General features: G+C 40.3%; 1 protein-coding gene and 1 long non-coding RNA gene across 15 annotated transcripts in view; one reads left to right on the plus strand and one right to left on the minus strand.

Annotated features, from left to right (window-relative positions):
- Positions 1-14,976, minus strand: part of DLG2 (discs large MAGUK scaffold protein 2) — a 2,044,900-nt gene that overhangs the window by 1,017,290 nt on the left and 1,012,634 nt on the right. For all 14 annotated transcript variants that reach the window (XM_049713435.1, XM_049713436.1, XM_033431831.2 and 11 more), the window contains one exon: positions 4,856-5,017. In XM_049713435.1, the coding sequence (XP_049569392.1) occupies positions 4,856-5,017 (162 nt within the window). The remainder of the gene's footprint in view (positions 1-4,855; positions 5,018-14,976) is intronic.
- Positions 1-14,976, plus strand: part of LOC125965184 (uncharacterized) — a 1,042,439-nt gene that overhangs the window by 780,004 nt on the left and 247,459 nt on the right. The window lies entirely within an intron of this gene.

Below are 14,976 nucleotides of genomic sequence, written 5' to 3' on the forward strand. Positions count from 1 at the left end.
TTTTGATTTGTATTTCTCTAATGATTAGTGATGTTGAGCATCCTTTTATGTGTTTGTTGGCAATCTGTGTATCTTCTTTGGAGAAATGTCTATTTAGGTCTTCTGCCCATTTTTGGATTGGGTTGTTTTTTTTTTTTGATATTGAGCTGCATGAGCTGCTTGTAAATTTTGGAGATAAATCCTTTGTCAGTTGCTTCCTTTGCACAATACCTAGGAATAAACCTACCTAAGGAGACAAAAGACCTGTATGCAGAAAACTATAAGACACTGATGAAAGAAATTAAAGATGATACAAACAGATGAAGAGATATACCATGTTCTTGGATTGGAAGAATCAACACTGTGAAAATGGCTATACTACCCAAAGCAATCTACAGATTCAATGCAATCCCTATCAAACTATCAATAGCATTTTTTCACAGAACTAGAACAAAAAATTTCACAATTTGTATGGAAACACAGAAGACCCCAAATAGCCAAAGTAATCTTGAGAAAGAAAACGAGAGCTGGAGGAATCAGGCTCCTGGACTTCAGACTATACTACAAAGATACAGTAATCAAGATAGTATGGTACTGGCACAAACACAGAAATATAGATCAATGGAACGGGATAGAAAGCCCAGTGATAAACCCACACACATATGGTCACCTTATTTTTGAGAAAGGAGGCAAGAATATACAGTGGAGAAAAGACAGCCTCTTCAATAAGTGGTGCTGGGGAAATTGGACAGCTACATGTAAAAGAATGAAATTAGAATACTCCCTGACACCATACACAAAACTCAAAATGGATTAAAGACCTAAATGTAAGGTCAGACATTATAAAACTCTTAGAGCAAAACATAGGCAGAACACTCTATGACATAAATCACAGCAAGATCCCTTTTGACCCACCTCCTAGAGCAATGGAAATAAAAACAAAAACAAACAAATGGGACCTAATGAAACTTAAAGGCTTCTGCACAGCAAAGGAAACCATAAATAAGAGGAAAAGACAACCCTCAGAATGGGAGAAAATATTTGCAAATGATGTGCATATTTAAAATAATGTTTTACTGCCCTTTGTTTCCCCGCCACCTATCATGATACGCCTAGTAGAGAGTCAATTAATACTTATTGAATTGATCTAAACTGGCCTTTATTACAGGCCAATTTCTTTTGTGGAAGATTCTAAGGTAGCATCTGAAGAGAAAGCATCCCCATCTGGAGGCAAGGAAAATAAACCGCTAAATTGCATTTCTCCTTCCAACCCCATACTTCACACTGGCCAAGCCACTCTAATGAAAACAGGCTAAGCAAGCCCATCTATCAGCCAGGCAGCCGTTGTCCTCCAAAGGCAGATGAATCTTAGAACTGAGGTTTCAGGTGCTATGCGGTGATGGAAGAAATGACTGTCAAACCTGCAACAATGAGATTACTCAGCTAATGGTTCAGAGCCCGCTGAATGTGACATTTAAACTGTTCTCCAGCAATCTCACTCTCTGTTCAGGCATGCCACATGTAAGTTCCTAATTAATACTAGAGAACCCCATTGTCTTCTAAGTAGGATTCAGGGAGCGCTATATGATTGTGTGTTCTGCCTCCTCACTCTTCCCCCTTTTAATGCTTGACCCAAGAGCACCAGACAGATCAAAGAAGCAACAACGTTGAAAATATGCCAGGTCTAATGGAGAATTTGTACCCTCTTAGCATTTCTATAACTTTAATAGGCTTCCTTTATGAGAAAATAACACATTAGATTTTAATCATGGCAGGTTTGCCAAACACTTGAACTGTGATAATATAATAACCTCTTAACAACTTGATTAGGAAATGTGTCCTGTTGCTATAAAAATACACGTGCTTGAGCCTGATAGTGCAGTGCTGTGCTGGGCCAACTCGTCCTGTCTCATGAGAGCCTCATGTGCCCATCTTTGCAAATATATTCAGTAGCTTCAGGTTGGTAGCCTGAAATCAGCAATGATAGGTGTGTTTACACCACGAAATTGGCAAACTCAACACATTGGGGTGTTTTCTTTTCTGGAAAAATTGTGCACATTTATCTCTATCATTGTTGCTGGTAGAAGAAAGGTACACAGTCTCTCCATTAAGACGATCTAAGAGTGTATCTTGTTCAGCACAAACAACACCTCTAGAGGGTCATGAGGGAAAAGTCCCAGCCCCAAAATAGCTACCTCACAGCCTGGGTGCAGAAGTCCTGGATGAGGTCACCTTTCCATTCTCTTCACAATACACTGGGTGGCGGGGGGTGGGGGTGGGGGGGGGTGTGGCGGTGTCACACCACTGAGCTGGTGATTCCAAAAAGGAAGGAAAGCCTATTCTAACCTTGATGTTTCATATCAGAGATTTATTATTCACAGGTGGCTACTTTTAAAGCAGATGTGGGAAACCTTTGATAAAAGACATCACTATAGTAAAAACATAAAAACCAAAAATTTTTTTAAAGAACATAGTAAGAAATAAGATAGAAGGGAGCAACAGAAACAGAAAACCTAAGCTAAGGAAAAGCCATCAAAGTGGAAGACACTTAACTCTGAGATGCCTAGAATCAAGGGATAAAGGAGAGATAGGAAAGATCCCTTTATATTTGAGATACGATCTTCAGGAAAAGCAAAATTTCCTTCAACTCTAATAGACATTTTTCAAATGAGGAACAGAGTAGCATAACACATGGTATAATCACCAAACTGTAGATGTTCAGATAATTATATTATCAAGTATATGCTAAAAATTTAATATACAACATGAAGGTCTGATAGTGCTTTTATTATTTTGTTCATGTTTTTTACTGTTGCCAGGCTAGCTTTAGACTAGTCTCCATTGTCCTTCTCAGCTTAAAGCCATTGGGAGCTATGCTCTAGAGCTGATTAAAAAAGGAAGTGGTAGGAAGCGGGGAAAGACAAGTTGGGAGGCCAAAAAGGAAGGGAGGCTTCGTGGAGGTTCTTACAGGGATTCTTTCATCTGGTTAGAAAGAAAAACATCTGAAGTGTAAATACTCTCTGTGCAGTCCAGTCTCCCAGCTCTGCCCTTTCTCAGTTTACACTGGTCAGCACAGATTAAGGATGAGCAATTGTTTGCAAAGATGAAAGGTCCTTAAAGCAGGAAGGTATTCATCTGACCACAGGATAAAATCATTGATTCCTATAGTTAGACTGGAACTTAGAGATAATTTTGTGTGCTCTCCTGCTGAAAAAGGAGTCCTTTCCACCATACCACTGCTAGGTCATCATGCAAGCCTGATTTCTAGGGACAGGGAATTCCTGCTTCGCAAAGTAGTACTTTTTGGGGGTAGTTCTAACTGTCAAAAGTTGTGGCCTTATAATGATCCCAAATATACCTTCCTGTTAATTATGCACAGTGGTTCTGCTTCTGCCCACCAATATGGAGTTTCCTACATGACAGCCCTAAGTATAAGAAGGTAAATTCCTGTTCTCCAACCTAAAGGAGATAGTGCATTATCAAGCACTATCTTGATAGTGCTTGATATCAAGCACTATCAAGCACTAAGTTGGCCTCCCAACTTGTCTTTCCTCGCTTCCTACCACTTGCTTTTTTAATCAGCTCTAGAGCATAGCTCCCAATGGCTTTAAGCTGAGAAGGACAATGGAGACTAGTCTAAAGCTAGCCTGGCAACAGTAAAAAACATGAACAAAATAGTAGATCCCAGAAGGCATCTACTCTTCTCCTGGCTAAAAATACCTATTTCCATCCATCAGTCAATGATTTCCAAAGAGACTCTGGGAAGAATTGAACAATGGATTCCAGAGGCAAAATATTTACATATTTTTACATATTACAAAATATTTACTGGCATTTGACAATTAGCCTAATATTCTAACTAATTTGTGGTAACTAGCACTAGTTTACTTGATAATGCGGTTTTAGGATGCCAGGGTATTAAACTATACCAACTTTTGGAGCTATATTAAACATAATTTAGCCTTTCTTTGATGTTCTGGAGGGTATAATAAGATCCCAGAAGGCATCAGGGCACCCTTCATGGCTACATTTTTTATTGCAACACAGCTATATGAAAGTGCTAGTGAAGTGAACGTTGTAGCTAACAAAATAAAAGAAAAATTCTTTTAGCAATATCAAGGGGTTATTTGGTAGTTTTTTGTTTTGTTTTATTTTACATTTCAATTGTCTTCTATTACATCACTGACTCTAGTTCCATTTTTCCTTTTTTGACTTTAATCAACATTTATAAGCTTTTATCCAAGACACAAAATCCATAGCATCAGCAAAGCAAAAGACAGAGTAAACTGCACCCAAGGAACACAGAAAATCCTTACTCTCATTTCATCGTCCCTCTTGTCAAAATAGCATTTATCAAGAAATTGTTTTAAATTAAAGAAAAAAAGTAGAAAATGTTGGAAAAGTATGACACCACATAGAAAGAAATATAAAATAGAGCTGTTGATGAACGAACTCACGCATTTTCCTTTTTAGTCTACATGGTAAGGCAATTACTAGGTGTCATCATGTTATATTTACTTCCTTTGTTTTATCTGGAGCCAAGAATAAGATGGAGAGATAGATCTGAACAAAACTTGATGTCCTCCTGGACTTTGTAAATGTATGGTCAGCTTATTTTCCCTTTTAGTTTTTCACTGTTTGCTCTTTCCTTAGCCCATTCTCAACAACTGAAAGGATTTGCCAGACATTTCAACAAATAACTGTAAGAACTTCCCTGTGTCAGGAATTCCCAGTAAGCCTCCAAACCACAGAAAGACCCTTTGGCAACCATGTCTCACTGTAGTGTTTTAAAAGAGCCTCACTTAAGGCCAGCAAACATCTCCCTTAGCAATGCAAACCAGTCACTGCCGCCAGCTCTAAGAGCAAAAGAACTGACCTTCAGAGGAGAGATGTGTGACTGCAAGACGTATCCATGGACATTTTCTATTTGAGACAGGTTCTTTTCCGATACATGCACAAGTTCAGGGCCTCTCACTTCGTGGGTCAGTCGAGGTAAGGAATGATCATGTGGAGTGTCCTCATCTTGATAGCGATACTTCTAGGAAAAAAAGACAAGAAAGAGAAAAGCATTAGCGTTTGCAAAGGGTACAATTCTGAACGTCACATTCTGATTTCATTTACAGGACACAGTGTGTACCTATTGCTGACATCACCAAACAGGCTTTGCTGCAGTCTCTTTTGGGGGTCACCATTAACCAAGTCAAGTGGAAGCAATACTGAACCAATCATCAATACCAACCAATGCTTGTTTTTGCTTGATAATGCACTATCTGTTTATAAAATACAGAAGGGTGATAACAAATAAGACTGAGACTGTTTACCTAAGTAGGTGAGGAGGTAACCCTCCAAATGACCAGAGTAGCTAAATATGTGCTAAAAATTCTAGGTCAAGGATGGAAAAGAAAAAGTACTGAGAGAGAAGATAGAATTCTGATACAATCATTCAGGAAACCTAATTTTGATTCAGATTATGTCTAAGCCTTAAGTTCTCTAGGAAATAAGGGAAAATTTTTGCTACCTGAATTTTTTGTATTGGCTTTAAAGGAAGACAATCCTTTCTTACTTTCATATCCAAGGAAGAGGAGTGTTGATTTGGGTTAGTTGGACTCCAGGACAAAAGATCACAATTTCCAAAGATGGAGTTTTCTTTTAAAGGACTTAAAAACCAAGGCAAAGGGTCTGCCTATATTATATTGATATGATTCCCTGAGGGGAAAGAGATAATAGTTCCTTCTCTCTTGGTCCCTTTTCCTCTTTGTCGTCTTCCTTCTATATGCCTATAATAGTAAGAGCATCCTCTGGCAAAGGCCGTGCTTTGAGTCTTCCAAGCAGACCTAAGGAAGCTGGCAGAGAAGGAAAAGGGTCAGGACAAGGCATGGTCAGTGGGAGAGTAGACATGGCCATGGGCCAACCTCCGTCTTCAGCGTTGGCCTGGGTTTCCCTCTTTTCTGTCTCTCTTTGCTTCTCACCCCTTTTCCTTCAGACCTGTCCCATTAGAGTCTCATTATTTCAAGGCTACTGGTCTACTTGGGAAAGAAAAAAGGGAATACTCTATATCCTACCCCCAACCCAGTTAATAAAATGTTAGTTTGCCTTGCTTTGTCTTTGTTCCCTTTGAATGGCACAGGGATATTAGGGGCAATGGTCCAAACACTGTCATAACACTACCTCGGGCTTACCTGTGATGTCTAACCTTATCCCACTACCCATTTATTATCATCACCAACAGTTATTTTTATCACATCAGGTTACTAACAACACATCTTCTTAACAAAACCATGCCTATGTTTCTTTCATTTTTAGGTGAAAAATATGACTTCTTGGACATGGTTCTCTGTCTGACTCATAAACTGATAGTAACAAGAAGAACCACCCAGGGTTGGCAATTCAATCTGATGTCCATTCTTACTCAGAAGTTGATTATCATTACTTGTATTTTCCAGGGAGGCTTTCTACAATGTTACAAGCTTAATATTAGTTTCAAAACAAAAATTTCAGCTAAAAATATCTTGACTGAAGTTTGCAAAGACGCTCATCTATTTCTTTCACTGCAATTCCTCTTATCTATGATGCTCCATTTTACTTATGAGAAAACTAACATTTAGAGAGGTTAAGAGACTTGTCTAGGGTCCCCTAACTAGTGGTCCTTAGAGCTGGGATGCTGTCCAGATAATTTGAATCTGAATCCTCTTTCTACTCTCATCATCCCGTCCTCTACTCACATAAGGTGATGAAGCCTAAGCCTGATAACAGAATCAGCAGCTTGGTATAAAACACTTCATGGAGAACACACAACATCCTTCATGGAGGTCAGAACATTTCCGTGAAGTACAAAATACCATACTTTCATTTTCCTAACTCTATGAATAATTTGGGAAGGTAATCTGCCTCAGAAACATGAATCCAGTTTAACATTCATACTTGATCCATTATGTGTTGTTCACTGGAAGTGGACTAATGTCATACATATGCCCATTTTAGTGTCTCTGGCTTTCAGCCCATCTGCCCTCCACATCTCCTCCCCCTCTTCAATTTTCTCTCAGGGAGGCACTACCATCTATGCAATCACCCGAGCCAGATAAGTAGGAGTCAGTGAGACTCCATCCTCTCTTTCACCACCCCCTACCATCTGTCAATTTACTAAATCACTGAGTCTGCCTAATTTATATCTTAAATAGTTCTTGAGTCTACCCCATCCTCATCCCCCACCACCTCCACTAACCACTGCCCACGTTCAGGTTTTCAGCTCTCAGCTGGACCACAGCAACAGCCTCTGGACTGGTTAGACTGCTGCTGAGATTGCCCCTTTCCCATCCATCCTGTACGACATGCCAGGGAGCTGGCGTTCTGGATCTCAAACTGACAGAGTCCTTCTCTTCAAAACCCTTCAGTGGCTCCCACTGCCCACGTGACAAACCTTCAGCTTCCTTATCCTGCCATAAGCCACCTCCCAACACCACTACATGAGCTGAGTCCCCACTACTTCTAAACTCTTTTATCTCACCACTCTTACCTCAGGGTTATGGAATAAATATAAACCTATAAACCTATTTATATTTATATAAATATATATATATTTATATAAATATATATATTTATATAAATATAAATATATATATTCATATAAATATATATATTTATATAAATATAAATATATACCTCAGGGTTATGGAATAAATATAAAGATTTTTTTTAAATGTTAAATATGCATAACATAAAATTTACCATCTGAACCATTTTTAAGTGTACAGTTCAGTAATATTAAGTATATTCACACTGATGTGTAACCAATCGTCAGAATCTTTTCACCTTGCAAAACTGAAACTCTATATACCCATTAAACAACTGCCCATTTTTCCCTTCTCCAGCCCCTGGCAACCACCATTCTACTTTCTATTTCTATGAATTTGACTATTCTAGATACCTTATGTCACTGGAATCATACAGTATTTGCTTCTCACGACTGGCTTGTTTCATAATGCCTTCAAGGTTCCTCCATATTGTAGCATGTGACAGGATTTCCTTCTTTTTAAGGCTGAATAATATCCCATTTTATGTATATACCATATTTTGCTTATTCATTCATCTGTAGATGGGCAGTTGATGGCTTCTACCTCTTGGCTATTGTACATAATGCTGCTATGCACATGCACGTACAAAAATGTCTTTGGAACTATGCTTTCAATTCTTTAGGATCGATACCCAGAAGTGGAATTGCTAGATCATATGGTAATTCCATTTTTAGTTTTTTGAGGAATTCTTTTAAGCTTTTTAAAATTTAACATATGTAAAGCCATATTCATGTCACTCATAACAGTCAGGAAGTGCTTGTGTTCTAAAACATAAAGACCCAAGAGCACCAAAAGTAAAATTTTGCAAAGTTAAAATGATTACGGAAGCTCCTCAAAGATTCCCGCAGTAGGATTCAGCTGGTTTAGAGAAAGATTTCATTCATTAAAAATAGACATCTCGGCTTCCCTGGTGGCGCAGTGGTTGAGAGTCTGCCTGCCGATGCAGGGGACACGGGTTCGTGCCCTGGTCTGGGAAGATCCCACATGCCGCAGAGCGGCTGGGTCCGTGAGCCATGGCCGCTGAGCCTGTGCATCCGGAGCCTGTGCTCCGCAACGGGAGAGGCCACAGCAGTGAGAGGCCTGCGTACTGCAAAATAAATATTTAAAATAAATAAATAAAATAAAATAAAATAAATAGACATCTCACTGAATTGTTTGCAGAAATAACTATCAGGACACAGATAATAAACTTACATGGTATCTCAAAGAACTTACATAAATTACTTATTTTCATAAAATTATAACCCATTTTGAAGACTGATAGAGGCTTCAATTAGACTCTAAAATCAACCTTGATGCTCAATTAATGCTTTATTAGTAAAAATTGTTCATTTTAACATACATTGGTCCTCTGGCCTCAACTCTGACATTACCTTTTCTGGGAAGCTTTCATGAACTGCAAATCTGAGGTTTTGTGGGTGTTCCCATACTCCCTATATACTCCCCAAATCACAACTTTTATCATGCTATATGATTGTGTATATTTTGAGTTTTTACAGTGAACTATAAGGTTTTGTGAGAACTGGGGCCATTTGGTCTTGTTTATCCTTGTACCTCCAGTCCTTAGCCAAGTGCCTGGCACATATGCTCAATAACTATTCACTGAATAAAGTTATGAGTGACAGTTGAACAAATGGATGAAATGGGTATAACTTGCTCAAGCTACAAAGTTATCTTGGCTGCTGGATGCAACCGCTTTCATTGCGTGAAACATTATGAACTCAGGTTTAAGCAAAAGAAGACAACCGCATCATTGGCTTGACACAATCTTAAAGGACACCAGATTCTTAAGTATTATATATCTCTCACCACATCTTTCCTTTCAGTAATATATGCTAAGAATACCAACTGAATATGAACCAGTTCTTGACCTTAAGAAGACCATAAGTTATTAAGTGAGTATACATATGGGCAGGTAAGTCACAATGCATAGTGGTAATGACTAAGCATAAACTGAGTTTTGTGGGAGCAGAAATGGGTCATCACCAACTCTGTCTGAGGCTTTCAAGTTTGCAATAGGATCTAGAAAGATAACAGAAGGAGGTAAGGGAAATTCTAAGCAAAGACAACAATATATGCAGAGGAGATAAGTAATAAGAGGGGATGATGTTCTGAGGGAATAGGGAGGTCTTGAAGTAGATTGTAGCAGATGCTATTGCCCCCGCCCCAATCCACGGAAATCCCTTCTATGCATTTAAGGCCCACATCTGCATACTTCACAGTAAGATTGTCCTTGCGTGATTAAAGCCTCCTCACTGGGCTTCCCTGGTGGCGCAGTGGTTGGGAGTCCGCCTGCCGATGCAGGGGACGCGGGTTCGTGCCCCGGTCCGGGAAGATCCCACATGCCGCGGAGCGGCTGGGCCCGTGAGCCATGGCTGCTGAGCCTGCGCATCCAGAGCCTGTGCTCCGCAACGGGAGAGGCCACAACAGTGAGAGGCCCGCGTACCGTATTAAAAAAAAAAAAAAAAAAAAAAAAAAAAAGCCTCCTCACTTAAATGTGTCTGGGAGTTATACCAGAAACCCCAAATTCCACCCCTCAAACTGAAACAAAATGCCCTGCAAATTACCCTCCAAAGCACCTGATAGCATCAGTCTGAAGCTAGACCGCCCCTGGACCTACATTCATGCAGAACTCCTTGGAGCTTTCCTTACTCCTTTAAGGGCCTTTCTTGGGAACTGCCTTCCAGAAATCATATGTACACTACTACCCATTTTAGGTTTGCTTCTGGTGAACTGATGTTTAAGAATGGGATGCGAGGTGGAGCATGGCAGGAGACAAGGCTGAAAGGCAGACTGCTATCTATTGTAGGCAATAGGGCCCATCCAAGAGACCTAAAGAGTACTCTTCCTGGTACCAGCCAGGTATTCCTCCTTTATTTTTGCAGTTTTCTCCAAGAGATGACTAAGCAAAAGATGACAAGAACCAGTGAGAAGTACCATATTTAACTGAAGCATGAGCCTCCAGAGGAATCACCCTGATGTGGTTTAGTAAAATCTCTCTGCTTGTATTCAATTTCGGCTGGACCAAAAATGATTTTTTTGGTAATACTAAGACTACTATTAATATTAACACTATTAACAGAAATACTAATCCTAACACTAATAGTAATATTAAAACCAATAATAATAGCAGTTAATGTGCCAGGAACTATGCTAAATGCATTATACACATCATCACACCTGTGAGATAGGTGTTCTCATCATCCTCTCCTGAGGCTTGGTTAGTTAGGCAGGTTTCTCCAAGCTTACATACCTGGTGAGTAGCAAACCAGGATTCAAACATAAGTTTGACTCTAGAGCTAGAGCACTTAAATATTCTTCTAAACTAATCAGGCCTCAAAGATCTTAAGAGACTAACTTTATCTTCAGGAAACATAATTCTTAGGAAATCTTCAAGAGTCATCTAACAAGGGAGATTAAACAACTCCACAGAGGTCATACCCTGATTTAAGAATCAGCTCTAATTTGCTGGGCAATTCTGAGTCCTCTCTCATTTCCAGGGCTTGTCTCTTAGGTACTGATGCCATACTGGGCATCTTTGAGGGTTTCTGCATTGCCTGTAAAAGGAGAGCCATTGAGGAAGTCCTCTGTTTTGAAATCTGTGTCTTCTTCTTTTCCTCTCCTCAGCTTGGTCCTTTGGAGGGGACTCTGGAGCAACAGAACTTTGGTAAACAGATTATATCTTCTCTCCCGGCTCTAAGAGGAGTGAGGCAGAAGTGCTCAGGACAGGGAAGACTGGTTATTATTCACGTCCCCTGTCACAGATCATTTTGTCCCTGACTTTGGAATCCTATCCCTTTCCCCCCTTCTGAAGTTTATCCTCTACCCCTGGGGCTCCTTCATCAGGCAAACATTTTCAGGTCCTTGATAATCAGATTGGTGTCATCACCTCTTGGAAGCATTCTCTGACTGCTAAGGTTAAAAGGATGTCCTTTCTTTATGCTCCCAGAGTGTTCTGCATGGATTCCTGTTATTGAATAGCAACAACTCTATACCACAATGATCTGTGTGCCCATCTCTCCTACTAGCCCATGAGAGCCTCTGAGCAGAGATGGAGTCATAGTCACCTCAATCTCCAGTGCCCCATAGTAAGATACACAGTAAGAAACCAACGAATGTGACTTTAACTGAACTAAACTTAAATCATTTGAGCAATAAATTTGACCAAAAAGCCCTCCCACCTGAACCTGCAAGTAATCATACTGGTACTCCTTTTCTACCACAGGACCTCCATGTGGATGGCCAAAGGCTGGGAAATTCAACCAGATTCTGCTCACCACATTCTGTTGATGCCTGTATGAATCAGAACCGTCCTGAGTTACCCAGGATTCAAACGCAGGCGCCTACATGCATCTGATCCATCACTGGATGTTCTGCACAGTCTGGAAGATGGTGCTGCACCATGGGCACAGTGTAGACCAGCTGAGGGAGAAGTCACAAATCTTTCAAGGCCTCATAAATAAAAACCCGAATCTATCTCTGCTTCTGCATAAAAAGTGCTCTGCTTCCCCCTTGCAGCAGGAGTTGGCACTGTTCTGATGAGATAGAGAAACAAATCAAACTCTGAGAACCGGAATATGTTGGGTCCTCTTGAAAGGTAAGTAATATTATAATGCCTAACAGTTAGTGGATGTTGTCCGCTTTTCTAAGAGTGTTATAGAAAGTATCCCATTTAAGACTTACAGCAACACTATACAGCAGGTACAAAATTAAGGAAGGATTACAGTTTCTTCCACAAAGCCTGACATTGAGGAAATGCTCAAAACTTCTTAGTTCCTCAGCTTCTGTTACTATAGCAACAAATAGCATTTTCTGCGTCAAGTCTTATCTCCCCCTCTGGAATCTAAGTTCTTTGAGGCCAGGAGTCCCTGCCATCTCTCTCTGTCTCCCGCAGAGTGTCAGGTCAGAACAATGGCCACAGAGAGTGTGTCCAATGGAGCCGGCTGACAATGCTGCCGCTGGAAGGAAGTCTCTCAGTTTTAAAAATGTGCTTTGGCAGAAGAGAAGCACAGACTTTAGGAGAAGCATGAAGTCACTTAGAAAGTTGAAAATAAATAACAGACTTGCAAAGAGTGACGATCCCTAAGAAAGAAGTGAATGCAGCTCAGAAAACAGGAAAAACCCAAAGAGGCCGGAAAGCAGTCTTGAAAAATGAATTACATGGAAATGAAGGGTTTTCACTTCCTCTCAAGACTGTATACGTTTAACTTTCAAAACAGGCTATTCTCATCCAGGCCCTGCCAGCCACCATCTTATTTTGAGGAAAATATTTTGTTTAAATACTTCGCTATTCCTTTACCGGAATTTTATTTACCAGAGACTCGGGCAGTATGTAGCCAGCCAGTTCTCTTTTCCAGCTGCTTCCTTTTTGCATGATGTCTTAGGCTATCTGTGACCTGTGACCCACCTCCACTGCCACACCTACGGCATCCTCTCTCTAACCCACTGCCTCCCTTTCTGGAGGGAAAACATGGATAAAAGAAACAAGAGAAGATAAAAGAATGGTTAATGCAGTGATCAGATCAGTATTTATATTCATTTCTTTGATTTGAAATAAATTCTCTGTTATTTTGGCTACCGCAGGGTTCTCTTTCCCCTTTCCATCCTTTTTGTCCTCTATCCCAATCTATTCCTCCAGAACAGTAGCATGCACATTGCAAATCTGGAGGAGAGGGCTTTAGAGAGGAGGAAAATGGGAGGAGGAAGGGCCAGACAGAAATACCTAATCTCCCCCTTTACTTCCTCAAGGAACCCTCCTGGCTTCTCAGATTAGGGGATTCTCCTCCCCGTATCTCACTGCTCCCTGCCTCTCAGGATTTCAGGGTACCGTGTGTTCATTTTTCATAAAACTCGTCGCATTTTTATTTTACATTTATTTCTGTGATCATTTGCTTAATGTCTGCTTCCCCCACTAAATTGAAACCTCTGCCGGGGTCTGGGACCCTGCCTGCTTGGTTCACTACTGACCTCTAGTGCCTGCTACATGGCAGGTTCTCAACATTCATTGAACAAATAGTAGCCTGTGGCCAAACTTCTCTCCAAAATCCACTACTCAAAACAGTTAATAAAAGTGTGTCAAAGCTCACTGATGGCTGATTGCACACAGATCTTCCCCAAGTGAAGTTATCCTTAAAAAAAAAAAAAAAAAAGACCCACAATCGGCAATACAGCTGGCCCAAAGGACATTTGAAATAGGAATTTTTCGAAGAGGCAGCAGGATGTAACAGGACAGATGTGAGGGATGAAAAGCACTCCCAGGTGCTCCATTTGAATTTTTTTCAAACAAAACTCACAAATGAAAGGAAATACTTTCCCACTTTTTGCCACAAAGAACAGGACAAGCCAGGATGTTAATTAAATTACAAATCAGCTCTCTGCTTGCAACTGACAGAGCTGTGTGTGCTTCCAAGCAATGTCAGATATTTTAAACCCTCTGTAAGTACCTACAATGAGGGAGCTGCCAGGAAGAATGCTTTCATGAATATTTAATGAATCTTAAGATCCTTTTTAAAGAACTGATGATTTAAATAATCATGAGGAGACTTTAGCTCAGTGCTGCCCTCCATCTGTTAACTGAAGCTGCAGAAAATGGAGCTTGGCAAGCTTGCCCTCCTAAAACTCAAGAGTGAGGCCCGAGACCCAGGGAAGGCCAGGCTCACCCAGGAGAGGTCACTGTAGGATTAGACAGCTGAAGGTCTCTGGAAAAGTCAGAATGGGACCACAGACCTATGATCTGGGAAAATAATGGGTGTGGAATTGTAAAATGAATTTGTATAAGATGTCACACATGCGGGTTGCTATTTACAACTTACAAAGCACTGTCAGAAACATTGTTTCAAGTAATTCTCTTAAGAATTGGAAAAAGAAGGTATTATCACTTTGATTTCCAAATGAGAAAACAGGATCAGAGAGTCTCCAAAGCGTTAAACAAATGGCAAAGCTGGGTTTCAAACCGACATAGACAGCTGAGTCCAAAAGGCAGCCCAATACAGCGGAATGTGAATGAATTCTGGCATTAGAAATACGGGCTCAAATCTTGCATCATTTGTCAAGTTGCTGGTATCTCTGATCTTCAGGTGACTGAAGCTATAAACTGGGAATTACAGGATCAACCTCGTAGAAATATGAGCATTGGATGAGACACTGTATCACTAGCACATAGTAGTAGCTGCTCGATCAACCCTAATGCTCTCCTTTCTGGAACTGTCAAGTTTTGCACTTTGCAGGTCTAGCATCACAAAAACTGGTGCCTAAGAGTGAACTCTTCAGACTGTTAGTGCTGTCTGTTAGACTTTAGAAATACAAAATATAACTAACTGAAGGAAAAAAATATAGTTTTATTTATTTTTTTGCTTTCCATTTCTTCAAAGCATACAATTACAACTTTTCACACTACTCTAACCTGTGCTCCAATCTCGCAGCTCTC

Source organism: Orcinus orca, chromosome 8 (assembly GCF_937001465.1).
Source record: "Orcinus orca chromosome 8, mOrcOrc1.1, whole genome shotgun sequence".
NCBI lineage: Eukaryota > Metazoa > Chordata > Mammalia > Artiodactyla > Delphinidae > Orcinus > Orcinus orca.